The sequence below is a fragment of the Brachionichthys hirsutus genome, chromosome 21 (genome assembly GCF_040956055.1).
Source record: "Brachionichthys hirsutus isolate HB-005 chromosome 21, CSIRO-AGI_Bhir_v1, whole genome shotgun sequence".
Lineage (NCBI taxonomy): Eukaryota > Metazoa > Chordata > Actinopteri > Lophiiformes > Brachionichthyidae > Brachionichthys > Brachionichthys hirsutus.
Window position 1 is genome coordinate 5096097 of NC_090917.1, and position 12801 is coordinate 5108897.

General features: G+C 45.1%; 1 protein-coding gene across 1 annotated transcript; it reads right to left on the reverse strand.

The window, feature by feature from the left end:
* Positions 1–3753: 3753 nt before the first annotated feature.
* Positions 3754–11776, reverse strand: LOC137909948 (ubiquitin carboxyl-terminal hydrolase 31-like). The gene is made up of 16 exons (XM_068754377.1): positions 11234–11776; positions 9750–9887; positions 9487–9575; positions 8974–9066; positions 8605–8740; positions 8314–8464; positions 7893–8073; positions 7678–7789; positions 7499–7593; positions 6711–6788; positions 6439–6568; positions 6167–6286; positions 5827–6052; positions 5577–5735; positions 5338–5490; positions 3754–5240 (listed from the first exon to the last, which is right to left on the reverse strand). The coding sequence occupies exons 1-16, from the start codon at positions 11774–11776 to the stop codon at positions 3754–3756; spliced, it is 3891 nt and encodes a 1296-aa protein (XP_068610478.1).
* Between the last annotated feature and the right edge of the window lie 1025 nt (positions 11777–12801).

A 12801-nucleotide genomic window follows, 5' to 3' on the forward strand; every position in this document is an offset into this window, starting at 1 on the left:
TGATTTCAGCAGCAGTGGAGCGTGAAGCATTCACAGAACGCTTTTTGTTTGTTTGTTTGTTTTCGAATCACATTCATGCACACATATTAACTGAACAACCTCACGCTTTCCTGTAGCACGCCAGCCAAAAGGCACAATGTCTGAAAAAGTATTTCTTTCATATAGCCATCCTGCTGCATGTGAAGAGAAGTGTGCTGCAGCCCCATCACACCACAGGCAATCTTTTTTTTTCTCAGACTGGTGAGAAAGAAGTGAGAGGGTGAAAATGGAATTCCCCGAACTGATGACTGTAATACAAAATTACAAGAACAGAAAGACAAAGAGGCTTCATTAACTCTTAATATGGCCATGCCTTGGGCCAAACTAATAAAAACACAATTGAATCGGCTCTAAATAAATGATGGTGCTGTCGTTTAATAACATATCATCACCTTCTCTGGCAGCATCGGATTTGGCGGCACTATATATCTTCATGATCGTGCGAGGTCAAATTGAAGGGCATTTCTCAGGGACAAAAACACATTGAGCGTTTCTTTACTTGCAGTCTGATTATTTTTCGCCTACTGAGGATTTTGCGCAAAATCTGAGCTCCACCCAGTGGAGGAAAAAGAGAAATGCAAAAATGTAAAAAGGAAATAATCCAAAACCACAAAAGCCTCTTCATGACATTTTATTTTGTTCCTTGCCTTGCATTGCTAAATTGATCCCAACACACACTATAACCCCCCCAGGAGAGATGAAAGTGCATGTCAAACATATATTTTAAAAAAATGATTCCTTCTCATGCATTTGTGAAAATAAATCACTGCGCACAGCATTTTGTTGAATATTTATACATCCCTTTCACACACACACACAGCTTATATGATGTATGCGTTGGATGCAACAGCACAGTATCAGCACTCCAGGCACAAAAGATCATTTCCTTTACGCTGCACCCAAAAGCCACATGAAGTAGCTCCTATTTTGACAGCTTCAGTTAATGATGACCACCAACATTAATATTCAGTATATCGAATATTCCAATGTATGTTATTAGAACCGTCATTATTAGATTATTGTTAGCTGTTTAAATAAATACAATGTTTGCGCTTGGTGTGAAACCAGTTATATAAAAAAAAGTAAAGATGCCTTGCAGTGGAATCTTTCACAGTGAAATGTGTCATGATGTCAATATTGAGTTTGAGAGACAAGTTTGATCGTACAAGAATTGAACTAAAAACAACATCAAACCACATTCATTTTACAGAAAATTAATTCGCTGTAATGGATAGGCTCTACATCTCATATTGAATGGTTATGTTCTAGCTTGTGAAGTTATGTTGATTATATATTTACAACCAATCATCAGATATTGTATAAAACACTGACTCTGCGCCAGCATCATTTTAATTTATCAGCTCCCACAGATATGGAAAAAAACATGTCCACCATGAATTTCAATGTGTTACAAAGGTTTAAACTAAAGCTATAGCACACGGCAGCAATGTTATGCTGTCAAAGACGTATAAAACCTCGTCCTTAAAAGTTGTTTAAAGTTGGAAATCGTTCACAAAATTAATACAATCCAGAAAACATTCCTTTGTAAGTGAGTTGATTTTACTTTGAAGGGGAGAATGAGCAACACTTATCATTCGTTCAAAATGTATATTACTTTGAGGAAATGTGCAAACAAAGCTTTAATAAAGTATGCCGTAACATGCTCTCTGATGCTGGCATTTGGAAAAATATACAGTTAGAAATATATACACATCCAAGAGTAGCACGTCTACAGACTCAGTGTGGGCATTCGCAAGAATATGTTTGCATAGTTAAGTGCATGCATAAGCATTTCTTCATGCAACAACTGTCATATATTTCAAAGTGGTGATCTCTTTTCTGAATTTGCGTTGGCGCGTTTACTGTCAATATATTCTGTGATGCAAGCTAAAGATGTGCACAAAAGCTGTGACGTCACGCGAGAGGACAGAACACGGGCTGACTCAAACACACCGTGATGCTCTACATTGATGTTTGGTGTCTCAGCAAAGGCATCCCAGCTCTGTAGTGGCTTTTTTTTATTTTTTTTATTAACCCTGTTCATCTCAGAGGAATGCTTGGAGATGTCTGGCAGTTTGAGGAGATCCGAGCCCCAAAAGGAACAGCGTTTCAGGGATGGATGTGGGTTTGTGCGAGGTATTTATTCATAGTCAGTGTATTAGTGCACGGCCTCCTTAGGCCAGTTTGGAGTAGACAAGCATTGTTATACAAAGATAAGCAATGCACCACTGTGGATGGGGCAGCACCTTAGAACCGTATGAACTGCTTCAGTTGCCTACTGTGTTTAGAGACTTTTCCCGACTTTCTCTTGCTGCCAGACGGACCATTTTTTCTTGTTCTCTTCAAAACCACAAAAAAACAACAAAAGAAAACATAATTTTATCTCGCGGGAGACAGAAGTCGTTGTTCTGCTGCCGTCTCAGTTTGTTAGTTGTTATTGTGTGCCATTGGGGACTTTGGGCTCGGCCTTCAAAACAGAGAAGTCACACAGTAAGACAAACCAATTTAACCGACGAGTCCAGGTCTGCAAGGTAAAAAAAATAAATAAAATTGTCTGGAGGGGCCAATGAATTTGGAATGATTGCTATAAAACAGGGAAAATATTCTAATTATAGCAAGTATCCACACTTAAATGCCATTTGGCCAGCGTGGTGCTGCTCCATCAATACGTTTGACAGCCATCCACTGTAGGTAGCGTTCTAGCTATGAATAAGCACCTCGTATAACACCACTTCAACAATCCCGAAGCTTTTTCATTTAGTTGTTGGCATCAGCGGCAAAACAGAAAGAGGTGGTTGATGGGGGGGGGGGGGTGGGTTGTCTGGGGGCTAATGGGTCATTACTAAGAATTAAAACAACAACAACAAGAGACATTGAAGAACCATAAAACAAAAACAGGTCTCCAGACATTTAACGCCAGCAGCGCATGCTTCATTCCTGAACTCATTCTCTGCATCTCAATGGCGGTCCGGATTTTGGATTCACAGAAAATTACCTCTTAAAGGCTGTAGCACAATTACCACGTTTAGGAGCATATGTAAACAGCAGCTAAGGTTAAATAGACGTATTGTGTTTCACTTGAAATTACGTTTTCAGTGCTTAATAAATATTAAAATTGAATTATAAATTTACCAACACCTGCAGCAATACAATTTAGATTAAATACTTAAATTATCTGAGGCACTGATGATTGTTGCTGACAAATTACTCTCACTATTGTAGGAGAGCTGTACATAAAGACTTCTTTTGGGGAAATAATTCAGTGTTTCACTGCGTCAGCGTGTTACAAATTGCCAGTAAACTTCCGTTAATGACTGAGGAGTCCATGTTTGATCTGTCTCAACAGTGTCTTTCTACTATACCTGCCTCCTTTCCTGTGCAAAGTCCCTTTTAATTTGACGTCCTGCTGAGATATCCTTTTCTTAACTAGGCTACAGACAGAACAAGGCAATAATTTCAAGACATGTGCAGTCCATGCTTATTTACAATACATTATAATATCCCTCCAAATCAATGCAATCCATACAAAGTGCGTCATTACAATCCATTCCTAAATAATATTGTTATCGTGTCCAGTAATGGCAGCTGGTATTTGGTAACCACTAAAAAGCTACAAGTGCTTTGAAGATGTTGGTCAGACACTCACTTTAGTTTGATGGTTATAACACTTTAGAGCTGCACTAAAGAGATTATTATCAGGCCTTTAGAACACGGTCACTTGGCCCTCTGGCTAGTTTGTGTAGAGCTGATGGGGATCTTCCTCGATTGCATTGTCTTTTTAGCAGGCTCTTTCTTTGAAGGGTCTTTTGCATTGGTAAAGGACTGGGGGGCTGTTTCTGCTCCAGAATGCTTCGACTTTGTGGAGGGCACCAGTGAATGCTTAGCTGCAGCAGACGCCTTAGTCGTGGATTCCTTGTCTTTGGCTGTGGTCACACACGTCTGGGCCTCCGAGGCCACGTTCGTGGCTTTCTTGCTCACTCCTTGTGGGATTCCTTCTTTAACTACATCCCCGCTGCCATCCTCCACACTTCCTTTAGCTTCTCCACCCCCTGATTTCCCACCATTAGTTAATTTACGGGTCTCTTTGGGCCTCAGAGCGGTTTTGAAGAAGGATAAGCCTTTCTCCTCTGTCTTACTATTCCTTTGAGGTCCCCTTGGTGGGGCTGCATTTGCAGGAGAAACGCCCACACTGGAGGATCGGAGGCTAGTCAGGGAGGAGCTGCTGCTGGAGCTTCGGCCTGCAGCCTTGTTCTCCACACGAGTTGGCCTGCCCTCCAGTCTACTTGCAGCATTCGACCGGTAGGGCGGACCTCCAGGATTAACTTTCCTCTCAGGGACCGCATTGGTCCGTGAAGATTCACGACTTGCGCTCCTGTCTGCAGCTCTAGTCCTTCCGGAGGCAGAGCATTTCTCACCTCCTCCTCTCGGCGATGTCCTCCTCTGGGGGTGTGAGCTTTGCAATCCTGGAGAATTACTCTTCCTCTGCTGGGCAGAGTCAGGGTACAACACCTCTGGGGTTTGAGATGGTCCTTTCTTGGAGGGCGTCGCTGCTCTTGAGGAACCAGCCTTGCTAGCTTTGGGTGGTCCTTCAGTTTTGTCCTTGAGGACTGATGCTGATGTTGCGCCCTTAGTCTGTGTTCGAGACGGCAACTTGTCAATGGCTGGGGATGCAGGAGACAGAGAGCTGGATGACGTTGAGGAGGTGGCAGCGCGCTTCTTGGGACTCCGTTCACTCTCCAAACTGGTCTTGGCTGAGATCCTTTTAGCACCCGTGCTATCTGCTGCCCCATTTCTTTGCTTCGCTGCCCCATGTCGTGGACTAACTTGCTCAGGTGTATTGTTTTTCGCCCCAGCTGGGAAGGAGCTCCTTTGCTCCGCTTGAGCCACAGCCTTAGAGTGAACCTGTTGAAGCAGCCTCTTAGTGCCTGGGTTACTATCCGAAGCTACCAGGGCAGGCTTCCCCGCTGCCAACTTCTCTGACTTGCTATCAACCACCTCTCCTATCCTCTCCAGTGTTGGGGAGGAGGAGTGGGATTCCAGGGAGAAGCGTGAGGGAGAATTGGAACGAAAATGCAGCTTAGCAGAGTGGGACCAGGATGGTTTAGTGGCATTCTCACTGAGCACCAATGGGCTGGCAATGGAAGACCTTGAGGAGAATGTTTGTCTTTGCATGCCCCTTACAGCAGGCCGGGTGGACAATCCTGCACGGCGGAAAAGCACCCGATAAAGAAAGTCAAATTTGTCGCCAGTGAAATTTGAACATGTGAGATGTTGTGCACACTTAGATGAGTCTCTCACCATCATCTTCACTCCGCTCACCAGCAAACTCAGCCGACTCAGAGAGGGAGGCCAACGAGGTGCGTCTGGAGGAGCCAGATGACGCTTGACTAGGCGGACGGCTGCCCATCAGTCGACTAATCCAGTGCTCGCACAAAGAGGAGCTGGTAGATCCTAAAGTCCCGAGCAGACAGGGTTTGAACAAGTGCAACGTTTAACACTTAAAGACATGCATAAGAGACCATATCAGTAAAAATTACCTCCCACAGAGCTGTTGGCTGACCAAGAAGGAATTGTAGCACGTCTTTGATAAAACAAGATGTAACCAGTCTGCTTGCAGACCTCGTCTTCAGACATAGGCAGGACATCGCTATCATCAAAGCAATACCACTGTCCATCAATGGAGTTCTTACAGTGAGCTACAAAACACAACCGAGTACAATATTTCATGAAATACGTATTATAATACAACCGTGGGCCGCTGGGTGAGGGCTGTTGATGATCTGATACCTGTGTAGTGTCCTCCTTGCATGGTCCCATGATGGTTACATACTGCGTATAAGTCATAGAGGTAATCCTCCGGGTCACGGCCCATCCCATAAGGCCGTCTCCATGGAGACCAGTGGGAGGGGAGACTCCAGCTGCTCTGGCTCCTCTTGACTATATGGGGGGCCATGTCCATACCTGTGAGCGGGAACTTCACCATATTCTGCATCTTCATTCTCCGATCCCCGTCCTGAAGTTTTAACATTCAACGTAAAAGTAAGTCTCTCTTCCTCTCAAGGAATGTAATGATAAAAAAAAACAACAAAGCATTGTCTAACATTTACAGGACGGTCAGGATCAGTACCTGTCTGAAGCGTTTCAGGTGAAGTATGAGGATGTCGGGAAGGGTCCACAGACTGAGCTTGATGCTGCCCTGCTGAAGCTGCTTACAGTGCGGACATCGCCACGCGTCATCCGGAGCGAGCTGGAATGTAAAAAAGGAAGTTATGCATCAACTGAACACTAAACTCTGACAGAGAAGGTGAGACTTTCATTTTTTAGATACTTTTTTTTTATATCAAGAAAAAGTCATTTTTAATCCAGCATCAACACCACTGCAGCCGAACCGACGCCTACCTGTTCCTCTTTGGTGTACAGTTGAAAGCACTGGGCGAGTGAGCAGGTCTGAGGCTGCAGATGCTGCTCCTTTGCTTGACGCACACTTTCAGCATCCGGGATGTATTCATCTTCAGTCCTTTTGAACAGACTTAGGGCGGAATATGAAGCAAGTTACGCAGGGTTCATGTATCATTTCCAAACATCACGCATTGGGGGGGCATCACACATTTGCTCTAAGCATTGTAAAGTGTGTAGGGTTGGTGCTTCTGTCAGTGTCTCATCTCACTTACTAGTCTTTTGTCTCTTTGTCCCATTCAACAACAATTTTGACATGAGGTGGCCCTCCAGGACCGCAAGACTTGAACGCCCTGTTGAAAATACCATCAAGAGAACCCAGAGTTATATTTTACCTTTTAGTAAATTAGCTGATATTCTTATAAAACATTAATAATATGGAATAATTTGGGGCTATTTTTGGAAGTTTAAGTTTTAGATTGACACCTGGATCACTACTTGCAACAGCAAGGAAAATATTTTGTTTCAGAAACTTAATGATGGACCATGTTTTATTTTATTTTTTTAATTACGAATTGTGTTATAGATGGTCTTTATAAACAATAGGTTGAATAAATTCCCCTGTGTTCAATACATTTAAATTCCACGCCTTGGAAAACCATAATAAACACCATAATGAGCTAAACTTTAATTTAACAAAATTTAAGATTTTTCTTTCTGTGTTATGGTGTCAATACTGATACTCTTATAAAGCATTAATAATATGGAATAATTTGGGGCTATTTTTCAGTTTTAGATCAATAAGCAAATATCAATCTTTTTGTCTTATTCACTTCATTTAAAAAGAAAATCCATACAGCATCCACAGAATACAAAAGAAACGCTCTTAGGAGAAAATCTATAAAACTAAACACGCTGTTTTACATCTAGGAGGTATTTTAACATCAATATCACTGAAGAGTCGACCTCCATCCATACTGTCGCTCTTCAATCAACTTTAAGTGGGTTGAGAAGCAGGACGGTCCAACAGGCATTTGAAGCGAATGGTAATAAATGCCATTACCTTTCCACAGAGGGATGGCAGAGTGGCTGCTCCTCCTGGGGCAGGAGATACGTGATTCCCACGACACCCACCACACGCAGAGTGAAGGGTCCCACCTACAGACAGGTCAAATCACAACACACAAATGTGCGTTCATGCAAAATCAAAGCTTCTGTTTTTCCATTGTCATGAGCGCGCACCTGTACAAACACCCCCGGGCGCAAAAGATGCTGCATCTTCTCCAGGATCTCTTTCTGAAGCACATCCCAGGTCACTGTGCGCTCCAAATACAGAATGAATGGATTGCCAAACCTGTAGGGATAACAATGTATAGTTTGACCTGGATCTGGGTTTTTTTCTTTTTTAAAGCAAAATTGATGAAAGGGTTTTAAATGTCACAAGTCTTTTTAAAAACCTGCGTCCTTGCTGTCCAGCGCAGGCCCTGTTACACACCAACAGGACAATCTTCTCATCCTGCCCACTGTTCTTATTGGGGCTCTGAGGCGGGGTCGTAGGTTCTTGCATCTGTGTGGCTATCCTGTTGTTTTCCGTGCCATACTTTAGGTTGTTCTGGTTGAGGTTTGCATGTGGACTTCCTGGAATGAACCGCGCAAAACAATGCAACTTTGAAGAAAAAGATGATACGATAGAAGTTTAAAATGAAATCTGAGCATTTCAAAAACTCAATTTGACAAGTTGTTCGGCGTACAAGAGCGGCGTACGAAAGAAAGCACTTGGTCTAATCTAATCGTCTCCTACATCCCATATTATGTTGGCTCTGATGCAATAAGACTAAGCGCTAAATTATTGTCTGGCGAACAAACAGGAAGCACTACCGCCTCGCTTGGAGCGGATCTGCTCCGGTCTGAACAGCTCCGGTGTCTCGAAGGCAAAGATTGAGTCGCTCTCCTGAATGACTTCGAGGTCGTCGTCGTCATCGCAGAAGGAGCGGTGGAAGCCGTCGTAGTACATTTCAGTGAGGGCAATCTGGAACGAAAGTGGGTTGTAGTCTGCATCCGTTCGAAATGCAGTCTGTAAGAATGTGTAGAGCACTGACAGGATGCACCGATACAACAAACGTCATGCAACCTGAACCACCAATAAGGAAGAGTCTGATAATCCAGCACCTGTTGGACAGGGATTTTGGTTTCTTGGGCCACAGCTTGTCTCAGCCTGGACACAGTACCAGAAAGAGGCACAGCCACCCCGACCCGCATGCAATGGGAACACTTTCCTTGGTACACCACTGTCACATATAGCGGCCTGCAACACAGAAAGACTGAATCTAATTGGCTGTTTCCTGGACTGACGTTTCAAAGACAAAAAAAAAAAACATTTTCTAATTTTAGCTTTCTCTTGTCAGATCTTTTGATGCTCTTTTTGATGCCAGTTTAAAAGGTATCGTATTTTTGGGTGCAGGGATTGTTTTTGTTTTTGTTTTTTTTAAGAGTAATGAATTTTGTTTTATTCATAGACCATATTCACAATGACCTTACCGTGTGTGAGGCACTGGGATTGGCAGTGAGATGCAGAGGAAAGGATCGAAGGTGTTGCTCTGTTTCTGGCAGTGAGGGCAAGTCAGGGAGGACCTACAGAGCGACATGAGGAGAATAAGAAAGCGCTGCTGTATGTGTGAGAACCAGCTCGGCTTAGCGTAGCACGCAGGCCGCAAGAAGGGGGAAACCAAAGGCAGTACCAGCAAATCAAAAACTGAAAATTACAATCTGTATCTAACTTAATCAAAACTCTAATTTCATATAGCAAAGACTACTTGTAAAGGAAAACGCAAATGTAACAAGGTGGCCTGAAGCTTTTATAGTACGGTACTTTATCAAAGCGCTGTGACTTATGTGTTTGAAATATGCATTCAAAAGGTTCCAGAAACAGTCTTCACCTTTCATGAATAGATAATAATAATAATAATAATAATAATATAATATGAGCTGGTATTAAATTAGCACTTACATTTAAAAGTGAATATAGCAGTTAGCAACGACTGAATAGTTCACCTGTATTGGGCCTGAAACAACTCCTGTACAAAAGAGCCAGGTGCTGGTAGTGGAGATCCTTCAGGGGCATTTTCTTCTTCTACTGGAGGCTAGAAGAAGAAGAACACAAATCAATATTTAGGATGATATAACGCACGTCTACCCGTGACCCACAATGAGTGTAAAGCGGCTGTAGATGAGAAGATTGAGGTCATCTCGTCTACAAGAAAAAGGATGGATGGATAATGTATGTTAAATCAGAGCAGCATATACTGTCTGTTTACCTTCCTGGGAGGTCTGATGTCTGGGTGGACAATATGGTTGAGGTCTTCGTGGACTCTATCCAGCAGCCAGAGGAGGAATTCCTGGGCATCATGCTGGGAGCTGCCCTTGAACTGAAGAGCGCTCTTCGACACAACGTTCTGCAAGATGTGACAGAAAGGTTTTAAAGGGCGAGTGCTAAACCAGAAATTATTTCGACATGCATTGGGTGCCATTATTATTATTATTTTTAAACACAATCGTCTCCTCATAAAAACGCAACCTCGTTCGACTCCGCTAATGACAGGACCAAACATCCTTTAAAAATATCTGCATCTCTTATTAAAAGCTCACCTTGAATATGAGAAGGAATATAAATAAATAGGTGAAACTTTTGTGATCTTCATAGCTCAGATCTCGGAGTCAGCTGATGGTTAAAACGGCCTCTTAAAGACAGAATGTTGGTCCAGGAACACCGACTTGTCCTGATGTATTGTCCTCTGAGGCGATGAGGCAGATTGTGGGTGTAAGAATAAGGCACAACTGAAAAATACTACATTTAAACTGCAGAATTTCAGTTATTTAAATTTCTGTATATTCCTTTGGACATTATGTGTGCTTTGGTAATTATTTTAATCACCTCCGCCAAGGAGGTTATGTTATCGCTGAGGTTGGTTTGTTTGTCTGTTAGAAAGATAACTCAAAAAACTATGGACGGATCTTGATGACATTTTCAGGAAATGTTGGGAATCTTACCAGGAACCGTTTATTAAATTCCGTTGATGATCCAGAAGAGATCCTGGATTCTGGACCACTTTGACATTTTCATTAACATTGCAGTCAATGGAGCTCCAATAATTTCTTTGTCAATATCTCGGTTGATTAATGATCAATGTTTATGGAATTTGACAAAATCATGTAAGGTGGGGATCTCTACCTCACCACCTTATTCTATCCGGATCCGATCCGCATCGCCGATGCTGTCGTAAGGCTTTTTCACAAAGTCCTATCTTGTAAAACATACATTCAATTTATTGACCAAAAATCAGTCATAAAGGGGTCCGATGTGAACTATCATGCAAAATGTCTTCTGGATCTGATCCAGAATGAGGTCAGGAAAAAAATATATAAATTTTTAACATTAAAAACTAAATTTACGGATTCAAAAATCAGTTGAAAAAAATACACATCAACACCGATTCACTTTTACTTTTCTTGGTTGGTGAGACCAACATCAATGTATTCCCTATTGACGATGATCCTGACCGATACCCTTCAGTACTCCTCCCGTGGAGCTGTCCGTGGTGCTGAAACGCGCCGCTTTGTTTTGGAGGGCCCCCTGAAACAACGCTCCCCCCACGACAAAACAAAAGCGGCGCGTTTCAGCACCGCGGACAGCTCCACAGTAGGAGTACGCCATGAAGGGTGTCCAGATCACCATGTGGACGGAGGGGAATGGGCTGCTTGGCGGAGGTCTGCGCTCTAGCTGCGCTCCAGGCAGCCTTACCTTGAAGTCTCTGCTGTGCTGAGGCGTGTACTCGAAGGTCCACAGAGCCCGAACCAGGCCGGACAGCTGCTCGGTCACCTCCCCCCCCGCCTCCTGCTGCTGCTGGCCCCCCCTCTTCAGCACCAGCACCCCGTTGGACTTGGCCTTGTCGGCGCTGCCGCTGCTCGCCTCGCCCACCCTGAAGTGCTCCAACGCCAGGTACTCGGCGAAGAGCTCCGTGTTGCTCAGGCACTGCAGGATGGCGTTCATGAAGCAGGTGTTGCCGTGGTTCTTGAGCCCGGCGACGCCCGGGACCTTGTCGCCGAAGGGGAACCCCCCGCAGTCGCTGTCGTCGGACGGGAGCGACCCCCCGGTGGTGGTCGGGATGGAAGCCGCGTCGTCCTTCTCGTCCTCGGCGGCTTGCGCGTCGGTGCCGAAGTGAGACAGAGTGGACAGAGTCCGGAGAACTCTGTTCACGAAGCTCCCCACGGAGCGCACCGAGCTCCGGCGGAAGAGTTTCTTACCGAAGGATTTCTTCTCCTTGCTACTGACAACCACCGACATGGTCGAACTATTCCGCCCGCCCCCCCTCCCCCCCCCGGGTTTTGTTTTACGCGTTAATTTCAGAGCATCGCCTCACATCCAGCGCGCTGACAGCTCCTCCGCTTTGCGCGGCTGCGCGTAAACAGGCCCAGAAACATAAGGGGCCTGGCAGTTCTGGGGATCTTCCGGAGACGAGTCAGCCCGCTTGCAGCCCCGCGTCGGATTCCACGAACAGCTTCCACGGCGAGCCTCTTTCGGGGAGATTGGCAAGAAGGATCGGGGTCGCCCCGCACCGAGAAGCGGCCATCGGCGACATAGCATCACCGAGAACGCCGTTCAGACGCCGAACGGGGAGAGCAGGGTGGTGGGAAGGTAGCCAATAATCACGTTTATCAATTAGGCTGAGCGTGGCGACCGGGAGTCCTCATCATTTATTAAAGGAACCGCAGCTCCACCCGACTTGACGGATATTCCTCCCACTCCGATCAGGAAGGTCCAGCGCACATCCGACAGGCCGGTGATGTTTACCCGGTTGATGCCTCCTCCAAATCGCGTCCACAGTGGGCAAACTCGCAGGAGCTCCGCCGGAACTGAGGAACACCCCGAGCGGAGCAGCGCAACGCGCCGCCGCCGCGGAGCGTCTCTTTGCGCGCAGGATCCGACGGGCGCATAGCACGTCCGAGGAGTTCCGATCGGTGTTTGTCTCGCTCTCTGAACGCCTTAATTCCTCGTGTGAAGGAGACTCAGAGCGAGGCCGCTTCTCCCCGTCTCCATCATCATCTGTCGCCTCCGACACTGCAGGCAGGGCGGTACCGGCTGACGTCATGAGGATGGAGCGCTGGGGCCATGTTGGAGGAGAGCAGGTAGCCTGATGCTGGATGACGCGTCCGCGCCAGTGTCACAACAATGGCTGTAGATTATTACACCATTCACATAAAATCAGTTCCCCCAATCTGCGGTCTTTTTTTTTAGGTTTGCACAATTTGGTGAGAGAATACCAAACACAATGATCTGAAGCCCCGGAAAGCGACGTCTGTCAGAAAAGA

Bases quoted from the DNA above. Each gene is read 5' to 3' on its own strand.
- LOC137909948 (XM_068754377.1), bottom strand. From the start codon at position 11,776: ATGTCGGTGGTTGTCAGTAGCAAGGAGAAGAAATCCTTCGGTAAGAAA. The intron at 8,465-8,604 runs GTGCTGGATTAT...CTTTCGTTCCAG, and splicing joins CCAAAATCCCTGTCCAACAG to ATTGCCCTCACTGAAATGTA. The intron at 7,790-7,892 runs GTTTTTAAAAAG...TTATCCCTACAG, and splicing joins GCTGGACAGCAAGGACGCAG to GTTTGGCAATCCATTCATTC.